Here is a 21,401-nt window from a genome sequence, read left to right as displayed (position 1 = left end):
GGGCTTAAAAAACACAGGACAAAAATACACAAAGAATTGACATGCTGCAGTTTTTTGTGACACAAAAACTGCAGACAAAAAAAAAGAAACCAATGTGCGCACCCCAAATCTGATTTGACATAGCCTTTGCCCCATACAAGCCACCTTGTGTGCAATTTTAATACCAAGCAATCACCACCTGCATACACTGGCAGTCTGAGTAGTTGCTTCATTAGTGTTTTGCACCTGTTGCCTCTAACTTTATTAAGGGCCTTTACTGCATGTTGTCAGTGCATTAGAACATATGGCCTGGCAGATAAACACGGGGATTACTGCGATCCCCTCGCATGACACTCTGCTCACGCTGGCAGTACAGCAGAGCCAAGTGTTATGCAAGTGTCCTTGCGACTGAGGTCCGATTGTGCGAACGGACCTCAGCTGTGGTGGGTGGGCCGGCACTGTGGAGGGGACGGAGGGATTTATCTCCCTCTCTCCTCCGTAGCCGGCTATTGCCATTCTCGCAGTGCACTCGCGGTACACCGGTGTACCGCGAGTGCAGTGTGATTTTTCTCTCGCCCCATAGACTTGAATGGGTGCGAGAGAAACAAGGATCGCATTACAGTCGTAGCATGCTGCGATTGTTTTCTCGGCCCGATCACTTGTGTGCTGACACACAGGCTAATATTCCGAGTGGAATGCGATATTTTTTTTTTTTTTTTTTTATCGCACTCCACTCGCACCGATTTTCACGCCGTGCGTCTTAGGCCTTACATATATACTTATATATTTTAATTTTATTTGTTTTTAGACATTACTATTTTGAGCTTTTTCGTTGTATTTTTATTTATTTATACCATACATGTGCAGACTATACTAATCAATATTTGCTTACACATTTTCAAAAATGAATAAAGTCAATGTACACTACCATTGAAAAGTTTGGGGTCACCCAGACAATTTTGTCTTTTCCATGAAAAATCATACTTTTATTTATCAAATGAGTTGCATAATGAATAGAAAATATAGTCCAGACATTGACTAGGTTAGAGATACAGGTAAAATTTATCTTTGTACTGTGTTAGCCAGTAGAGATAGAACTGAGAGTCCTCAGTAGTTGATACCTTTTAATGGCTAACTGAAAAGATGGTAATAATAGCAAGCTTTCCAGACTACTCAGGTCTCTTTATCAGGTATGGTATAACACAAAATCTGAAGTCACATATTTATACACAACAGGACATAGAATAGTGCAGTGAAAAAAAAACAAAAAACAAGTCCTGTGAAGCAGAACTATCACTATGGCAAGGGGGCAAACTGTTGTGGCCATAAATATTGTTGTGGTTCATAGATAAGCAGTGTGAAAGTTGTATTGTCCTCTGATTGGGGTCTGGTCCGGGCTGTGATTCTCTGAGGAGCACATTTCTTATTTGATGTAAAAAGACATAAATCCATGTGACACATTCATTTCTGCTCTGAATGTGTCAAAGGTCATCATAAGTTTGTACTCCCAGACTCTCCTGTCTCTTTGGGACTTGAAATTCCCTTGCAATACCAGCAATTTCATGTCCATGATGCTGTGGTCTGAGTTACAAAGATATTTGGCCACAGGTAGATCCATCCTTTTTCTCTAATTGTGTGGCGGTGAGAATTCATCCTTGTCCTGAGCTGTTATCCGGTCTCCCCTACATACAGACCCCCAGTTGGACATTACAAATACATATAATTAAGTACACCACATTAGTTTTGGTGCAGCTGAAGGTACCTGGGATCTTGTAGCCTGAAATGATCTGGGAATCTTTATCTTGTCCGTTGTCAATATAAATTGACAGGTCTTACGTTTTTTTCTGGTTGCAGGGAAATGTTCCTGTTGTTGTTGGAGAGGACAGGGAGCTTCTGACAATGATGCTTCTTAGATTTGGGGGCTGCCTAAAACACAGAAGTGGGGGGTCTGGAAAAAAAGATTTTAATCGGACATCTTTTTGCAGTAATGGTTGTAGTTTCCGTGCAGCTCCTCTTAACACCTCCAGATGTGGATTGTAGGTGATTACAAGAGGGACCCGGTTGTTTTCTTTTTTAGTTTTATAATGTAGGAGATGGTTTCTTGATATTCTGGTGGCTCCTGCAATCTGGTTTTCAATTGTTCTTGGGTGGTAGCCTTGATTAAGTCACAACAGTTTTCCCCCTTGCCATAGTGATAGTTCTGCTTCACAGGACTTTGTTTTTTTTGTTTTTGTTTTTTTTTCACTGCACTATTCTTTGTCCTGTTGTGTATAAATATGTGACTCTTCAGATTTTGTTACACCATGCCTGATGAAGAGACCTGAGTAGTATCGAAAGCTTGCTATTATTACCATCTTTTCAGTTAGCCATTAAAAGGTATCAACTACTGAGAACTCTGTTCTTTTAAACAAACTTTTTTTAGGTTAGAGATAATGATTTTTATTTGAAATAATTTTCTTCTTCAAATTTTAATTTCGTCACAGAACGCTCCTTTGCAGCAATTCCAGCTTTGCAGATCTTTGGCATTCCAGCTGTTAATTTCCTGAGGTAATCTGGAGATATTTCACCCCATGCTTCCAGAAGTCCCTCCCACAAGTTGGATTGGCTTGATGGGCACTTTTTTCTTACCATACGGTCAAGCTTCTCCCACAACAGCTCAATAGAGTTGAAATTTGGTGACTGGGCCGGCCACTCCATTACAGATAGAATACTAGCTGCCTGCTTCTTCCCTAAATAGTTCATGCATAATTTAGAGGTGTGCTTTGGGTCATTGTCCTGTTGTAGGATGAAATTGGCTCCAATCAAGCACTGTCCACCGGGTATGGCATAGCATTGCAAAATTAAGTGATATCCTTCCTTATTCAAAATCCCTTTTACATTATACAAATCTCCAACTTTACCAGCACCAAAGCAACCTAAGACCATCACATTACCTCTACCATGCTTGACAGCTGGCATCAGGCACTCTTCCTTTATCTTTTCAGTTGTTCTGCGTCTCACAAATGTTCTTCTGTGTGATCCAAACACCTCAAACTTAGATTCATCTGTCCATTACACTTTTTTTCAATCTTCCTCTGACCAATGTCTGTGTTCTTTTGCCCATATTAATCTTTTCCTGTTATTAGCCAGTCTCAGATATGGCTTTTTCTTTCCCACTCTGCCCTGAAGGCCAGCATCCCAGAGTCGCCTCTTCAATGTAGACGTTGACACTGGCGTTTTGCGGGTACTATTTAATGAAGCTGTCCGTTAAGGACCTGTGAGGAGTCGATTTCTAAAACTTGAGACTCTAATGTACTTGTCTTGTTGCTCAGTTGTGCAGAGCGGCCTCCCACTTCTCTTTCTACTCTGGTGAGAGCCTGTTTGTGCTCTCGTCTGAAGGGAGTAGTACACACCGTTGTAGGAAATCTTCAGTTTCTTGGCAACTTCTCACGTGGAATATCCTTGATTTCTAAAAACAAGAATAGACTATCGAGTTTGACATGAAACTTCTCTTTTTCTGGCCATTTTGAGAGTTTAATGGAACCAACAAATATAATGCTCCAGATTCTCAACTAGCTCAAAGGAAGGTCAGTTTTATAGCTTCTCTAATCGGCAAAACTGTTTTCAATTGTGCTAACATACTTGCACAAGGGATTTAAGGGATTTCTAAACATCCATTAGCCTTGTAACACTACAAAGACAATGTACCATTCGAACATTGGGGTGGTGGTTGTTGGAAATGGGCCTCTATACACCTATGTAGATATTTTATTAAAAACATTTGCAGCTAGAATAGTCATTTACCACATTAACAATGTATAGAGTGTATTTCTGCTAATTTAATGTTAGCTTCATTGAAAAAAAAATTTGTTTTTGTTTTAAAAAATAAAAAATAAATAAATAAGGAAATCTCTAAGTGACCCTAAACTTTTGAACTGTAGTGTATTTTCCTGCAAACAGTGAAGCTTAATTACTGGTTTGATTTGTTGATGAAAGCTTGGGATGGGCTGGAACGCATCCTAATACTTTATTACATTTAAGCCCTAATAAAGAGAAGTTGCATTGAAGATGGGAGTGTCGGGATTTATTGACTTCGTGTATCTAATTATTTCCCGGTGCACCCTTGGTACAGCAGAGAACCAGTTATTTTGGTCTATTACCTTATTGCTACCTGGACACATGTATGTGTTTGACTTAAACAATGTTTTTGGTATATTGGTGTACTTTATGCTGAAGAAGAGACTGTTCATGTCCTTTAACACTTTCGTTATGTTATGCCTTTATAGTTTTGAAAAATGGAAAATGAATTTTACAACCCTTTGTAGTGTTCCAGGGTTATACTAACTTAACATGGACAAAACAGAGTTCATTTTCTTTCCTCCTCCTCACTCATCTCCTCCAACAAGCCTTTCCATCAAACTTGATGGTTGCTCACTCACCCCAGTCTCACAAGCTCGTTGCCTTGCAGTAACCCTTGACTCTGCTCTATCCTTCAAGCCACACATCCAAGCCCTCTTCACCTCATGCAGACTACAACTCAAAAATATCTCCCGGATCCGTGCTTTCCTTAACCAAGAATCTGCAAAAACATTAGTGCATGCCCTCATCATCTCCCGCCTCGATTACTGCAACCTCCTCCTCTCTGGCCTCCCTTCCAACACTCTTGCACCCCTCCAATCTATCCTAAACTCTGCGGCCCGCCTAATCCACCTCTCCCCTCGCTACTCCCCAGCCTCGCCTCTCTGCCAATCCCTTCACTGGCTTCCCATCGCCCAACGACTCCAGTTCAAAACATTAACCATGACATACAAAGCCATGCACAACCTGTCTCCTCCCTACATCTGTGACCTAGTCTCCCGGTACCTACCTGCACGCAACCTCAGATCCTCACAAGATCTCCTTCTATGCTCCTCTCTTATCTCCTCTTCCCACAATCGCGTACAAGATTTCTCCCGTGCATCCCCCATACTCTGGAATGCTCTACCTCAGCACATCAGACTCTTCACTACCGTGGAAAGCTTCAAGAGGAACCTCAAGACCCACCTCTTCCAACAAGCCTACAACCTACAATAGCCCTCAGTCCACTAGACCACTGCGCAACCAGCTCTGTCCTCACCTATTGTACCATCACCCATTCCCTATAGACTGTGAGCCCTCGCGGGCAGGGTCCTCTCTCCTCCTATACCAGTCTGTCTTGTACTGTTAATGATTGTTGTACGTATACCCTCTTTTACTTGTAAAGCGCCCTGGAATAAATGGCGCTATAATAATAAATAATAATAATACTCAAACTTAGAGCTGAAGAGATGATCCCATCTTTACTTGGAATACTTGGAATTTAAATGATGTGCACAGCTTTTTATTAGTTTTTTTCATGTGAATATATTTTTGCTGAATTATATTTTTCAGTAGGATTTATTTAAAATATTGGACTCTTTGGTCTCTCTTTATCACAGTACATAGCAGAATGAGTTAACAGTTAAAGCTATCAATGAGATCGTTCTGATGACAATTTGCTCATATACTTTCTATACTTAATTCTTATACTGAATCAAGGGAATTCCTGAGATAATGGGAGTCCCAGTGGTTGGATAGTAAAGTGATGGCTTTATAAAATGAAAATATCTGTTAAAGTTTCACCTTGGCTGATCATGTTATTTTAGGTAAAATAATTTGTTTCATTTGTTGACTCTGCAGAGCTTTTTGCTTGTAACCATTGACCATCTGCAACCATTAAGTGAATAGGCAAAATTGTAGCTTTGTTTTTATTTATTATTAGGGTGTGTGCACACAATGAGGACACGCTATATCCTGGATGCAGCGTGTCTTCTCCTGCGGGGACGTGAGTTCTGTCCACAGGAGACCCCAGCTGCCCGTGCCCTTATCAAGGTTTGGGCACTGTGGACTTTCACTTTGTTCTCCTCGCGGAGAACACACGTCTTTGCAGCATAAATTTGAAATGCTGCGGCTCAGGAAGCCACGCCACATGACAGTTTACAGAGAAAAGAAGCACAGTGGGCAGGACAGTTCAAGAAATCCTATCCACTGTGCTTGTACTTTACAACGCAGTGTTTTGGACTCTGTGAAAACAAGCTGCTTCCAAAACACTGCAAACCCTTCTCATGTACACTACTACTTTTATATGTTTAACTTGCTTTTAGACTTCCTCAACAAAGTTATTTTTTTTTTTTTACACCTAGAATATTAATTGTCACCATTACTATCCCCTTCTGTTCCAGTTCCTGTCAGGCCAGATATGCATGTTACTGCATTTGATAATTACATCTATATTTTACACATGAGAATTTTACTAATGCGGAACCTTTTTATGCTTTTCTTTTGAAGCTTAATAGGCAGCAGCTGCAAACAATACGAGAGAGATTCCAAGCTTTCCTTAAAGGTGACACGCAAATCGTGGCTGATGAAGCTTTTATCAATGCTGTTAGGAGTTACTATGAGGTAAGCGTACCAATGTCAGCACCGTACTGAACACTGACATTATTACTTAAATGGGGTTTTCCACGATGAGAAAAATGGGTCATTGGTTAACCTGTCCTGTATTCCAGCATGGCATCTCCTTGTCAATCATTATTTATTGAGCTGCAGTGATGACGTCTCCAAATACTTCAAAAGCACCAAAAAGTTTCTTTATTTTAACACTAGATTGGTGCTTTTAAAACCAAGTCGTGTTGTATAGCAAGGATTTAAAATATAACTTTTAATAAATATAATGATAAAATAAATCAACGTGCAAAGTGAAGTATAATAAAAGGAAGGATCTCACCCAGTTCTTCTCCTGAGGGATCCACACCACTGTATAATCCAAGGCGGGCGGACACCAGACCAATGACGTAAAGCAGGGGATAAACAGTACAGTTACATTACCCCTGTCGTGCCCCTGCAATAGCTTCCGCCCTTACAAGGGCAGCACCCAAGTCAGGATAACTACCCCAATAAATACACAAAACCCCTCCCAACGCGTTTCCCTCTCCGTGTGACCGGAGAGTTCCTCAGGGGAGAAAAAGAAGGTAAAGCCTGCAGTGGCAGGTCAATACATTACACTACTTGCTTTCAGTCAGTGTGTTCACACACCGCTTTAAGTGTATGTGCTAATGGCCAGTGGTCCCACTGGCCATTAGCACATACACTTAAAGCGGTGTGTGAACACACTGACTGAAAGCAAGTAGTGTAATGTATTGACCTGCCACTGCAGGCTTTACCTTCTTTTTCTCCCCTGAGGAACTCTCCGGTCACACGGAGAGGGAAACGCGTTGGGAGGGGTTTTGTGTATTTATTGGGGTAGTTATCCTGACTTGGGTGCTGCCCTTGTAAGGGCGGAAGCTATTGCAGGGGCACGACAGGGGTAATGTAACTGTACTGTTTATCCCCTGCTTTACGTCATTGGTCTGGTGTCCGCCCGCCTTGGATTATACAGTGGTGTGGATCCCTCAGGAGAAGAACTGGGTGAGATCCTTCCTTTTATTATACTTCACTTTGCACGTTGATTTATTTTATCATTATATTTATTAAAAGTTATATTTTAAATCCTTGCTATACAACATATCATATTTAGGATTTAGGCTACATCTCCCTGCCAGGTGGCAGGTTTGCTTTTCTTATTTTTTAAAACCAAGTCCCCTGACCCCTGTTTTATACTTACAATCTGACAGCTTCACCTTTTTTTGGCGTCACTCTGCTTTCGTGGCACCATTTTGTGCCTGTAACTTGACTGGCCAGAAGTCAGAAGTTATGTCACAAGCTCTAAATATCAGTCTATGAGAGCTACATTAAGGCTGTCATAGACTTGTATTGATGTGTGACTTCCAGCTTGCTTCATACATCATTTTTTCATTATCAGGCTTTTCATTGTGTTTTGAAAGTTTTTTGTTTTTTTTTCCAATTATTTACTAAATGGTAAATTGCTGGGAGAAACCAGTCATAGAAAAAGACTTAGGCATCTTAGTCAATAAAAAGGTAAATTGGAGTGCCCAGTGTCTGGCAGCTGCCACCATAGCAAATAGGGTCATGGGATGCATTAGAAGAGGTCTGGGGGTACGAGATGAAAACATAATTCTCCCTCTGTACAAATCACTCGTCAGACCACACTTGGAGTATTGTGTGCAATTTTGGGCGCGGGTTCTCAAGAACACATTAGTGAACTTGAAAGGGTTCAGAGGGAGGCTACTAATATAATAAATGGAGTGGGTGCATTACAATACCCAAAAAGGTTATCAAGCTGCGGCTGTGACCACAACCTCTGCCTCCTGATGATGCTTCATTTTGACTATCCCAGCATGCTCTGGGATGCTTAAATGAAGTGTCATCACAGAGGAAGTTGTAGAAAAAAAAAAATAAAGCTGATTAAAATAGTGAGTGAAAGCTAGGGAATTTTTAGTTTTAACTACAAAACTGAAAAAAAAATTTTTTTAGCTTATAACATTAAAAAGAGTTTTAGGAGTAAAATAAAATTTAGTTGCGGACCACCCCTTTAAAGTTACAACTGGCTGCAGCAATTTTTTTTAACTTGGGGAAAATACCATGTAAAAGTATATTAAAGGGAACCTTTTCATGTGAAAAACACACTATAAACCTGCAGATATGGGATTAATTTGCAGGTTAATAGTGTTCTGAATCTGCTCGGTGCTCACACTTAGAGCCCCGCTGCCAGGAGAGAAATAACTTAATTTCTCCTGGAAGCATTAGGGTTGTCACTGGCGCGGCTTCAGTCACTGCTTGGTGTATAGTGAGTGTCGTCCCTGGCACTGACTCAGCTGCATGCTGCTGGGAGGAATAAAGTTAATTTAGTAATGGCAGTGGGGCTCTAAGCCAGGCAAACAGACTAGGGAAAAGCAGGGCTTTGTAAGCCACTTAAAAGTATTTTTTTCAAGAATGATGACAAAGCAAGGTTCTGCAATCACTTTTATTCTCAAATTGAAATATGGCAACCAATAAATGTGTAGTTACTGTTCAAAATATAGTTGTATTACTAATTTGTTTACTCTTTACTTGTTTAACAGGTTTTCTTGAAAAGTGATCGCGTGGCCAGAATGGTGCACAGCGGAGGATGCTCTTCAAATGACTTCAGGGACGTTTTTAAAAAGAACATTGAAAAACGAGTAAGAAGCTTACCGGAGATTGATGGTTTAAGCAAAGAAACTGTTTTAAGTTCATGGATTGCTAAATATGATGCCATTTATAGAGGGGAGGAAGATCTACGCAAACAGCCAAATAGGATGGCTCTTAGTGCCGTGTCAGAACTTATCCTTAGCAAAGAACAACTATATGAAATGTTTCAACAGATATTGGGAATCAAAAAATTGGAACATCAGTTATTATACAACGCTTGCCAGGTAGGTTCATGCAGCTTATTTATGTCTTTAACCTTCCAGTCTATGATCTATAAATTTAGAGTATGTGTACACGTTAAGTGTTTGCTGCAGAAATTCGAGTGCCATTTCAGCATCTCTTGGCAGGAAAAACGCTGCTTAAAATAGGTGGATTTGTACCGCTTTTTTGCAGGGTTTTTTTTACATGTGTTTTTGGTGCAGATGTTTTCCAGCTAATTAGTATGAGTGAAATCTGCAGCAAAAGCGCTGAATTGACATGCAGCAGATTTAAATCTGCACCATATCTGAGAGTCAAAAATAAGCAATATGTGCCTGACACTTCAGGAACCTGATTCACTTTACTGGCTTTAGGAAATGCTACAGGTTTTGTGATTTTTCAATTTATTAAAAATATGAATATAGTTCAATAAATGATCCAGGCAATATTAGGGGTTTTGAAGGCTCATACAAGAATCATATGCATAAGTTAGAGAACCTGTCATCAGGGCCAGCGTTGGCACCCGGCAAACCCGGTCAAATGCCCGGGGCCCTGGGCAGCTGGGGGGGCCCACTCACAGTGGCAGGAGCAGCGGGGGAACGAGGAGAAGTGAGTATGTATACAATTACTGTGGCCAGGCGACCATGGGGGTGCATTAAATGATATGGGGGCTGTATACTACATGAGGGTGCCTAATGCTATCTGGCTCTGCATTGTGCTATATGTGGACTGTATGCTACATGAAGGTGCCTAATGCTATCTGGGCCTGCATTATGCTATATGGGGGCTGTATACTACATGAAGGTGCCTAATGCTATATGGGGGCTGCTTAATGTTATATGGGGGCTACCTAGTGCCATATGGGGGCTGCATAGTACAATATGGGGGCTGCATAATAGTACATAGGAGATACATAATATTATATAGAGGACTATGGGGGCTTCATAACACTATGTAGAGGAATATGGGGTTGTCTACTACTATACACCCAGAGTTGTATGTCCCCTCTGGTGTATACCCCCCTCAGAGCTGTATGTCCCCCCACCCCAGAGCTGTATACCTCCAGAGCTGCATTTCAGCCCCCACCTCAGAGCTGTTTGTCCCGCAACCCCAGAGCCACTGCCCTCCTCTAGAGCTGTACGCCCCCCATTGCTGTATACCCCTTTCCTCAGTAATATGTATGCCACCAAGTAATGTGTATGTCCCCAGCCGCTCTTGTGATGTATATGCAGCAGTGTCAGTCTATGTGTGGCCATGTCTGTTAGTGACGGCCACCAATCAGCATGGAACAGACACATGCTCAGGAGTTGCTGAATGGAGACAAGTCGAGGAGGTAAATGAGGCTGTTGCCGGCTTCCCAATATTACAAATATCTCTAATGTGTATATGTGTGTGCATGTATGATGTGTATCTATGTATGTCAGTGTATATGACTGTGTCTAGATTTATGTCTATTTATGTGTTTTTTTTATTTCTCTTTAAATATGTATGTGTATGTATGCCTGTATGTGTATGTATCTGTGCATGTCTGTGTGGATGGTGCCCACTGAGACTCTTTCGCCCAGGGCCCGTAAAAACCTGGAGTTGGGCCCTGCCTGTCATCATGATTTGGCATGTAAAGTAAAGTAAAGGTATGCTCATAAGGACGTTGTTATACTGATTCAATAGATTCCTTTAACCCCTTCACGACCTTTGACGGATCTAGCCGTCATGGTGCCCTGGTACTTAAAGACCCATGACTGATAGATCCGTCATGGCGAAATCGCGGCCCCGGAGTCACGGTAACCGCGATCGGTTTTCAAAAACTGTAGATTTGGGAAGGAGAGGACTTGTACCTGACCTCAGGAGGGGTGGTGTCTCCTTCCCGGACCTACGGAGGCTGTGATTGGCTGATGAACGCCGCTCAGCCAATCACAGCCAGTGTAATGTTTCAGCCATTGAAAATGGCTGAAGCATTGAAATCCAGCTATGGTCAGTGCAGCTGCAGCACTGGCCATTGGCTGGAGCTCGGTGAGCTTTACTGCACCTGCCCCCAGCTCTGATTGGAGAGATCGGCCTTGTGACCGATCTCTCCAAGCACCGTGCATCTGGGACCGGGTGAGCTGTAGATTGCTCTTCTCAGATTCTCCCTCCGTGGAATCTGAGGAGAGCGATCCCTATGGGTGCCCATCTGTGAGTCCTAGCCCCCGATCCACCGCTGTACTCCTCCATCTGTTTCGCCCCTGCTCTCCCGCTGCGCCCCTGCATGTGACACAGCTACTCTCCCGCTGCGCCCCTGCATCTGACGCCGCTGCTCATCAGAAAGAGAGCAGCGGCGTCAGATGCAGGGGGGCATCTGACGTTGCTGCTCTCCTCCCACTGTGCCCCCCCTTCAACTGACGCCGCTGCTCTCCTCCCACTGTGCCCCCCCTGCATCTGACGCCGCTGCTCTCCTCCCACTGCGCCCCTCCTTGCATCTGATGCCGCTGCTTTCTTTCTGCTGCCTCCTTGTATCCGCCGCTGCATCTGCCGCTCCACTCTCCCACATCAGCCACAACACTCTCCCATCAGCCGCCGCACTCTCCCCATCAGCCGCCGCACTCTCCCCATCAGCCGCCGCACTCTCCCCATCAGCCGCTGCGCCCCTGCATCTGCCACCTCACTCCCCCATCAGCCTCTGCCCCCTCCCTGATCTGCTGCCTGCTCTCTCCCATTCCCTTAATCCTCTGCCCCCTCTCCCCCACCCGGATTTGCTGCAATCCTGCTACCTAGATCCATTCTGTAAGGTAGCTATCCCCAAATTCACCTCCCACTCCCTTTCCACCCTCCCCCCATCCTCCGCCGCTTTTGCATCCGTTGCGCCCTCACCCATCCTCCGCCGCTCCTCCATCCGCCGCGCCCTCTCCCATCCTCCGCCGCGCACTCTCCCATCCTCCGCCGCGCACTCTCCCATCCTCCATCCATCTTTTTTTCCATCCCACCTAGTCCCCACCTTTTTGCAGCACATCCGTGCGTTCGTCCTGATTTTTTGTTCCTGTAAACTAAGAAAGAAATAGAAATAAACTTAGATTGGGCCAGTAAAATTATACTGTAGTAATCGTCAACTACAGTATTTTTTACTGAATATTGTAAGGATCAGCCCAGTGCCACACATGAGAGCGATGCACAAGTCTCACATCGCATCATGCGGCATGGTATCTCTCTTCCAGACAGGAGTGTGCGGCTGTGCCGTGTGATGCGATGCTATATAATAATATAATTATATATATATAATATAATATATAATATATATATATATATATATATATATATATATATATATAATAATTTTTTTTTTTTTTTTTTTACTGACATCTGTATTTTTTATTTCGCCAAACTAATATTTTTTTGTATGGGGGGGGTCTAGTTTCCAACATGGGGTCACATGTGGGGTTGAGCTCCACTGTTTGGGCACATCAGGGGGATCTCCAAACGCAACATGGGGCGGCTAAGGATTTCAGCTAATTTTCCATTTAAAAAGTCAAATGATGCTCCTTCCCTCTGGAGCTCTGCCGTGCGCCCAAACAGTAGTTTTCTGCCACTTATGAGGTATCAGCGTACTCAGAACAAATTGCCCAACAAATTTTGCGGTCCATTTTATCCTGTTACCCCTCTAAAAATTAAAAAATTGAGCCTAAAATAACAACATTTTTGTGGAAAAAAAGTACTTTTTTGTTTTTATGCCTCAATGTATGAAGCACGTGAGGGTTCAAAATGCTCATTAGCCATCTAGATTTATGCCATGGGGGGTCTAGTTTCAAAAATGAGGTCACTTGTGGGGGAGCTCCATTGTTTAGGCACCTCAGGGGGTCTCCAAACGCAACATGGCGTACGCTAATAATTCCAACCAATTTTGCTGTGAAATGGCGCTCCTTCTCTTCTGAGCCCCGCCGTGTGCCCAAACAATTACTTTCCACCACATATAAGGTATCTGTGTACTCAGGAGAAATTGCACAATACATTGTATGGTGCATTTTTTCCTGATACCCTTGTGGAAAAAAAAGCTACTTGTTTGAAATAACAATTTCATGGTAAAAAAAATATATATTTTCACGGCTAAACATTCTAAACTTTTGTGAAGCCTCCAGGGGTTCAAAGTGTTCAGTAAACATCTAGATAAATTATATGAGGGGTCTAGTTTCCAAAATGGGGTCACTTGTGGGGGAGCTCCATTATTTAGGCACCTCAGGGGGTCTCCAAACACAACATGGCATCCGCTAACGATTCCAGACAATTTTGCGTTTGAAAAGAAAAAATGACGCTCCTTGCCTTCCGAGCCCTGCTGTGCGCCCAAACATTTGATTTCCACCACATATGAGATATCGGTGTACTCAGGAGAAATTGCACAATTAATTTTATGGTGCATTTTTCCTGATACCCTTGTGAAAATGCTACATTTTATGGCTAAAGTAACATTTTTGTGTAAAAAAGTAAAATTTTCACTTTTTCCTTCCACATTGCTTTGGTTGCTGTAAGGCTCCTAAAGGGTTAATAAACTTCTTGGATGTGGTTTTGAGCAGAGTGAGGGGTGCAGATTTTAGAATGGGGTCACTTTTGGGTATTTTCTGTCACCTAGGCTTCTCAAAGTCACTCCTAATGTGATGTACCTAAAACATTTTTTTTGTAAATTTTGTTGGAAAAATGAAAAATTGCTGATGAACTTTGAACCCTTCTAACTTCCTAACGGAGAAAAAATTTGTTTCGAAAATTGCGCTGGTATAAAGTAGACAAGTGGGAAATGTTATTTAGTAACTATTTTGTGTGACATATCTCTCAGATTTATGAGCATATAATTTCAAATTTTGAAAATTGCGAAATTTTCAAAATTTTCGCTAAATTTCCAACATTTTCACAAATAAACGCAAAACATATCGTCCTAAATTTATCACTGTCATGAAGTACAATATGTTACGAAAAAACAGTGTTAGAATCGCCAGAATCCGTTAAAGCGTTCCAGAGTTATAACCTGTCAAAGTGACACTGGTCAGAATTGCAAAAATGGCCGTGTCTTTAAGCTGAAAACAGGCTGGGGGCTGAAGGGGTTAATAAAGAAATACGCATCCTATTGGTTCTTTAGTCTACTTTCGAAGTTTCGGTGCATTAAGCTTTCAGTGCAGCTTTGCGGCAGGATTGTGGATAGGATCTTTTGCTCAGCAGAAACTGCCCTTCCATCTGTCTCTGGTGTCTGTATGTCCCTCCTTATTTAAAGATCGCCAACATTGTCCTCACCAGCGGACGCACTTTCGCAGATCTACCTGTAGTCTGCACTAAAATGGTGACAGTGGTAGCACATGCACAGATTCAGATCTTCTTCGCTGAATGACTAGCTGACAATTCAATCTGCACATGCATTGCCATCGATACCATTTTACTGATGACCACCAGGGAATTAATCAGCATAGGCACTGCCATCGGATCCATTTTTTTAAAGACCGCTAGAAAATGAATCTTTACAAAAGTGGGCATCCACAGACATCAGAGAGGGGCCAGGGCAGAGTTGAAGACCTTACCCATGGTCCCGCCTCAATGCATAGAAACCTTATTACACCTAAACTTTAAATGTGGATTAAAGAACAACCAGGATACATATTTCTTTACCAATGACAAAGTCCGAGTGAGATGGAAGGTCCTTAAATATGATTACAGGGAACTAGGAGAGAAAGTGAGGTCATGGACTTTGAAAGTGGTGTTTGGTTTTTTTTGGTTTTGTTTTTTTAGCATTATTGCTGGCGAATTTGTCTGCAGTCATCACCCTATTTGATTACAGACTTCTGAAGTCTGATAGCGCGCTCACTATACCATGTCAAGATTCTTTAGCATTGCTGGTAAGCATGGTGGTCATGTGGCTGTAAGTATGTGATATGCATACTTCCTGGCCACATAGACATGCGTGGACTCACTTGTGTTAAGTTTGATTGAGCACATCTTAATCTATCCTGACACTATGTATGTAAATTGCATATTTCTAGTCATGTGACCATCCGTTCTGGCTGGCAACAAAAGAGTATACTTGAGCCCCATCTTGCCTGCTTTCCATCCTGACAGTGCTTTAAAGGGAACCTGTAATGTTAAAAAAAATATGCTATTAATCTGCAGATATATGATTAATCTGCAGGTTAGTAGTGTTCTAAACTGTCTGAGTTGCTCACTAAAAGCCTGAGTAAGTGAACTTTATTTCTCCAAAATAAACATGAGTGGACCCAAACTTTAAAGTTCGGTGTTCGTACCGAACACAGACTTTGCAAAAAAACAAACCGTTTTAGAGTTCGTGGAGCGGGCCGCCATCAGGGCATTACTGCCCTTACTGGAGTATGGGGCCCACTGAAGAGGGGGCCTGGTCCCGGGGTAATTAGTTAGCTTTATGAAGTCCCAGGCCCCAGTCATATGGTTAATTTGCATGTGATGCACTTCAGGCGCATTTCATATACAAGTAAGCCATGTGGTGGCACCAGAGGCAGTGGGGCAGAGCAGTGTGCATCATGCTCGCCCGATATGCAGCAGCATGATGAGGTCATCATGCTGTTCTCTAATCACACTGCTGTGGGCTGTGCGGAGGTGGCAAGGAATGGCAAGTGCTTCATGGAGGAGCTGAAGATTTTATGTGCTACTGTTTATTTTGGAGATGAGGGGAAGGGAGGGGGGCAAAGTGTTACTACAAGGGCAGATTATATAGGGCAATAGGGGAAATTGTGAAACGGGCACAGTATTACGAGGAGCACTATGTGGGGGTATGTTATACAGAGCGGCAGTGTGTGTAGGGTTATATTATACAGAGCGGCAGTGTGTCTGGGGTTATATTATACAGAGCGGCAGTGTGTCTGGGGTTATATTATACAGAGCGGCAGTGTGTGTGAGGTTATATTATTCAAAGCGGCAGTGCGAGTAGGGTTATATTATACAGAGGGGTAGTGTGTGGTGTTATATTACAAAGAGAGTCAATGTGTGTGTGGGGATATTATACTCGCCTCTTCCCCTCTCTGACCACAACATCCTCTCCTTCAAGCTCACAAACCCTCGTCCGCCCCAGCACACTCCCACCTATCACAAATTCAGAAACCTACAGGCCATTGACTCTCAGATACTTACAGACTCTCTACACTTATCACTATCCCCTATCTCCTCACTTTCCTGTCCTAATCTGGCTGTAAAGCACTACAATGACACACTCAGAAGCACCCTGGACCAAGTAGCAGCCCTCACCCTCAGAACCTCCAAACACCGAGTAAAACAGCCTTGGCTCACATCACAAACTCGATTTCTCCAGCGATGCTCTAGGAGTGCCGAACGCCTATGGAGGAAATCCCGCACACCAGAAAACTTCATCCACTACAAGTTCATGTTAAGGACCTACAACTCTTCCCTTCACCTCGCCAAACAGACCTACTTCACCACCTTTATCTCCTCACTATCCAACAATCCAAAAAAGCTCTTTGACACCTTTCACTTCCTCCTCAGTCCCAAAGCACAGACCCCTATCACAGACCTTTATGCTGATGACCTGGCCTCGTATTTCACAGAGAAAATAGAAAACATCCGCCAAGAGATCAGCTGCCAGCCACCAAGCTTTGTGAATCCCATCCCTCCCCATATCCCATCAAGCTCACTTTCAACATTTGACCCAGTCACAGAGGAGGAAGTCTCCAGGCTCCTCTCTTCTTCTCGTCCTACCACTTGCCCTACTGATCCCTTCCCCTCACACCTTCTCCAGTCCCTCTCTCCGGTTGTCACTACTCACCTAACTAAAATCTTCAATCTCTCTCTCTCTTCTGGTATCTTCCCTTCCTCCCTCAAACACTCTATCATTACTCCATTATTAAAAAAACCTTTCCTTGATCCGTCCTGCACAAGCAACTAAAGACCAGTCTCCAATCTCTCCTTCATCTCTAAACTCTTGGAGCGCCTGGTCTACTCTCGCCTCACCCGCTACCTCTCCTCTCACTCTCTTCTAGATCCTTTACAGTCTGGCTTCCGCCCTTTACACTCAACAGAAACTGCCCTTGTCACAGTGACCAATGACCTATTGACAACAAAACGTAACGGTGACCAATCTCTGCTTATTCTTCTTGACCTTTCTGCCGCCTTCGACACTGTTGACCACCATCTCCTTCTCTCTATGCTCCATTCTATCGGCCTAAAGGACATTGTTCTTTCCTGGTTCTCTTCCTATCTTTCTGGCCGCTCATTCAGCGTATCATTTGCTGGCTCCACATCTTCTCCTCTTCCTCTCACTGTTGGGGTCCCTCAAGGTTCAGTCCTTGGCCCTCTTCTTTTCTCCCTGTACACTGCCCCAATTGGAATGACCATCAGCAGATTTGGCTTCCAGTACCATCTTTATGCTGATGACACACAGCTATACACCTCATCCCCTGAGCTCACCCCCGCTGTACTACAGAACACAAGTGACTGCCTGACTGAAGTTTGCAACATCATGTCTGCTCTCTATCTGAAACTTAACCTTTTCAAAACTGAACTTCTGCTTTTCCCTCCATCTCCCAACCTTCCTAAACCTGACATCTCCCTCTCTATTTGTGGCACAACGATAAGTCTTAGGCAGCAATCCCGCTGCCTGGGGGTTATACTTGACACTGATCTCTCCTTCACCTCCCACATACAATCTCTTGCCCGCACCTGCCGCTTGCACCTGAAGAACATCTCTAGAATCCGCCCCTTTTTGACAATGGAAACGACAAAAACCCTCACCGTGGCCCTGATCCACTCTCGCCTTGACTACTGTAACTCTCTCTATTAATTGGTCTCCCTCTAACTAGACTCTCTCCTCTACAGTCCATCCTTAATGCAGCAGCAAGGGTCACCTATCTGGCTAACCGCTACTCGGATGCCTCTGCTCTGTGCCAGTCATTGCACTGGCTGCCCATATATCACAGGATCCAATTCAAACTGCTTGTTCTCACCCACAAAGCTCTTCACAGTGCAGCACCCACCTACATCTCGACCCTCCTTTCTGTCTATCATCCCACCTGTTCTCTACGCTCTGTAAATGACTTTCGACTAACATCCACACTAATTCGAACCTCCCACTCCCGAATCCAAGACTTTTTCCGAGCTGCACCAAACCTCTGGAACGCTCTACCCCAAGAAGTTAGGACAAATCACAACTTACTCAGCTTCAGACGCTCCCTAAAAACGCATCTTTTTAGGGCAGCCTATCACACTCCCTAGCCAAACTAATTTCACCTAATCCCTCTACAACTTCTCAGAACATAACCCCATGTCAAACTCCATGGCAGCCAAATGCATCTCAAGGCTTTGGCCAACTGGTCCAGGAAGCCATTATCTATCCCCCATTTCCTTGAGATGGCTGGATTGTCATTGTAAATAAGCACTTGTACCTTGCCCCTCCCCCCCATCTTATTGTAGATTGTAAGCTCTCACGAGCAGGGTTGCCTTTTTTTTCCCTTTTAAATATTGTATCTTCTATAATTGTTACTTGTTTGTATATGTTTATGTATATGATATGTATATGTATATGAGCCTCCTGAATTGTAAAGCGCTGCGGAATATGTTGGTGCTATAGAAATAAAGATTATTATTATTATTATTATTATTATTATACAGAGCGGCAGTGTGTATGGGGGGTTATACTGCAGAGAGGCAGTTTGTGGGGGCTTGTTATACAGAGAGGCAGTGTGTGTGGGGGATATTACATAAAGGGGCAATATGCAGGGAGGATATTAGAGTCTCAAGCGGGCATGAACATTTTGAAATTATGTATCCCTGAAATTCCTAGTAGCAGCGATGTTCGGGTGCTTGGCCCAGTGCGAGCTGCTTGCAGTTTTTGAATGGCTTGCACTGGGAGGTAAAATCAGCGTTATTAGATGTAGTGGGCACAAATAAACAAAAAAATTATATAAAAATAGAGGGGCAATGTATATGAAGTTATATTATACAGAGGGGCAGTGTATGTGGGGGATATTGTATAGAGGGGCTGTGTCTGTGTGTGTGTGTGTATATTATATACAGGGTAGTGTGTGGGAGTCGTATAATATAGATGGGCAGTGTGTGGGGGTTGTATTATATAGGTGGGCAATGTGTGGGATATTATACAGAGGGGCAGTGTGTGGATGGACATTATACAAAGGGGTAGTGTGTGGCTGGATATTCTACAGAGGGGTAGTGTGTGGAGTTTTTCCCAAGAGTTGCAGTGGGACTGTGGAAGATTTGGTTTGAGGGGTGGATGTGAAGCTTAGGTGGAGCCTGGGCAGAGTCTCAAAAGGGTCCTGAAAATTTTGGCAGCATGTGGCCTAGAAATTCCTGATGGCAGCCATGTTCGGGTCCTTTACTTATGCAAACCACTCGAGCATTAATGTACTCAGGTATGTTCGGTGCTTGGCCCAGTGCAGGCCGCTTGCATTTTTTGAATGGCTCACACTGAGGGGTAAAATAAGCGTCATTAAATGTAGTGTGCACAAACAAAAGAAAGAAACCCCCTCTCCCCCCCGCCCCCCCCAGAAGTGTTCTGTTTTGTTGCTGGCTGTGTGCGGGTGGAGAGCCGAACTGCCAATCAGTGACTTCCAATAAAGTTGAGGTCAAGTTTGGGTCCAGAACAAAACTTTATTTAAAGTCCGGCTGAACCTACAGAACTTCCACGGGCACGCTCATCTCTACTCCTAGAATAAAGAATTTTAGCCAAACAAACATACATTTTAGTAAAAAAACTTGTCTTGAAAAAGTCCTCTTTTTTTTTTTTGTCGTTCGGCTGCATATTGATTTGCATTAATGTTATATTTTGATAGGGCAGACTTTTATGGACTCTGTTATGCAAAATATGTTTTTGGTTTTTTTTTAATAGTGGAAAATTCAAGTTATTTAAACAGCTGAAGATTGTCAAATCATAACAGTGCACAATGTTCACACTGTCAAAATCCCCCCCGAATTTCTCATGAGCGGGATCGTAAATATGCCTCTTGCATAGTTGCGGTTTGTGCCAAATACAGTTTCCCTGCCCCTCTCAATATTGAGAATACAAGTGCTGACTTCCATGTAGTTCCACCTTTGTTTTATTCCCTTCATTCTGATACATATTATATTATGCATCTAGACTGCATACTGAGCTGTGATTTCCTATATTGTAAGTGACTGTATGACTGACATTAGTGTCAGTGGTACAGTCCATGCCATAGCATCATACAGGAACTTGTATTGACTAAGATGATGACTCCATTGGCAGAATATGAAGGCATGCAATTCCCCAGAGGTCACCATGTAATCATGAGCTTACTGGAGAGAAGTATACAATTTCATTTCAGATAGAAGGGGACAACTACATAAAGGAAATAATCGTTGCATTATGTATAGTGGAGACTACAGGATTAATTAAATAAATAAAACAACCTGGAGTGCTACTTTCATTAAAACCTGGAGTGCTACATAAATTTACAGTTTGAATAATCAGAAAATATGGGAAGAAATGCGTAAAATATTTCTGTTTATTGAAACAATTCATATGATTTTCATACAGTGAATGAAGTTCACAGTGTTCACTTAAAGGGAACCAATCACCAGGATTTTCGTATATAAGCTAAAGCTAGTGCTATACTGGCGCTGTCAGGCTGCTTATCTACATACCATTAGTGGTCAGCTTGGATGTTTAGGCTTTCAAATCCAAGAAAGTGAAGTTTATAAATTCAGCAGCTTTTTGAGTGGCAGTTGCATATGAGCAGATCATCTCTGGGTGGGTATTCATCTGGATTCCCGCCACCCTGCCACCTGTTCCTCCCTCTATGGTAAGTATTATACAAACGATTCACTTTTTTGAAGGACCTGTGGTGAGGTCATACCCATGTGACCAGAAGGGGCAGGGCCTCAGCTAACAAAGCTGGATACCAGATCACATCATGGGTATGACCTCACACAGGTCCTTCAAAAAAGTGAATAGTTTGTATAATACCATAGAGAACAGAGAGAGGGAGGAACAGGTGGCAGGGGGTGGGAATCCATATGAATACCCACTCATATATTATCTGCTCAGTTGCAACTCTCAGTCAAGAAGCTGCTGAATTTATAAACTTCACTTTCTTGGATTTGAAAGGCTAAACATCCGAGCTGACCACTAATGGTATGTAGATAAGCAGCCTGATAGT

At 42.9% G+C, this 21,401-nt stretch overlaps 1 protein-coding gene across 16 annotated transcripts in view; it reads left to right on the top strand.

Moving 5' to 3' along the window:
• Positions 1–21,401, top strand: part of CADPS2 (calcium dependent secretion activator 2) — a 914,362-nt gene that overhangs the window by 155,725 nt on the left and 737,236 nt on the right. For all 16 annotated transcript variants that reach the window (XM_075345069.1, XM_075345070.1, XM_075345068.1 and 13 more), the window contains exons 2-3: positions 6,304–6,417; positions 8,976–9,308. In XM_075345069.1, the coding sequence (XP_075201184.1) occupies positions 6,304–6,417; positions 8,976–9,308 (447 nt within the window). The remainder of the gene's footprint in view (positions 1–6,303; positions 6,418–8,975; positions 9,309–21,401) is intronic.

This window comes from Anomaloglossus baeobatrachus, chromosome 4 (genome assembly GCF_048569485.1).
Source record: "Anomaloglossus baeobatrachus isolate aAnoBae1 chromosome 4, aAnoBae1.hap1, whole genome shotgun sequence".
NCBI classification, from domain to species: domain Eukaryota; kingdom Metazoa; phylum Chordata; class Amphibia; order Anura; family Aromobatidae; genus Anomaloglossus; species Anomaloglossus baeobatrachus.
The sequence above is the reverse complement of the archived record's forward strand: the minus strand, read 5'-3'. Positions and strand labels throughout refer to the sequence as shown.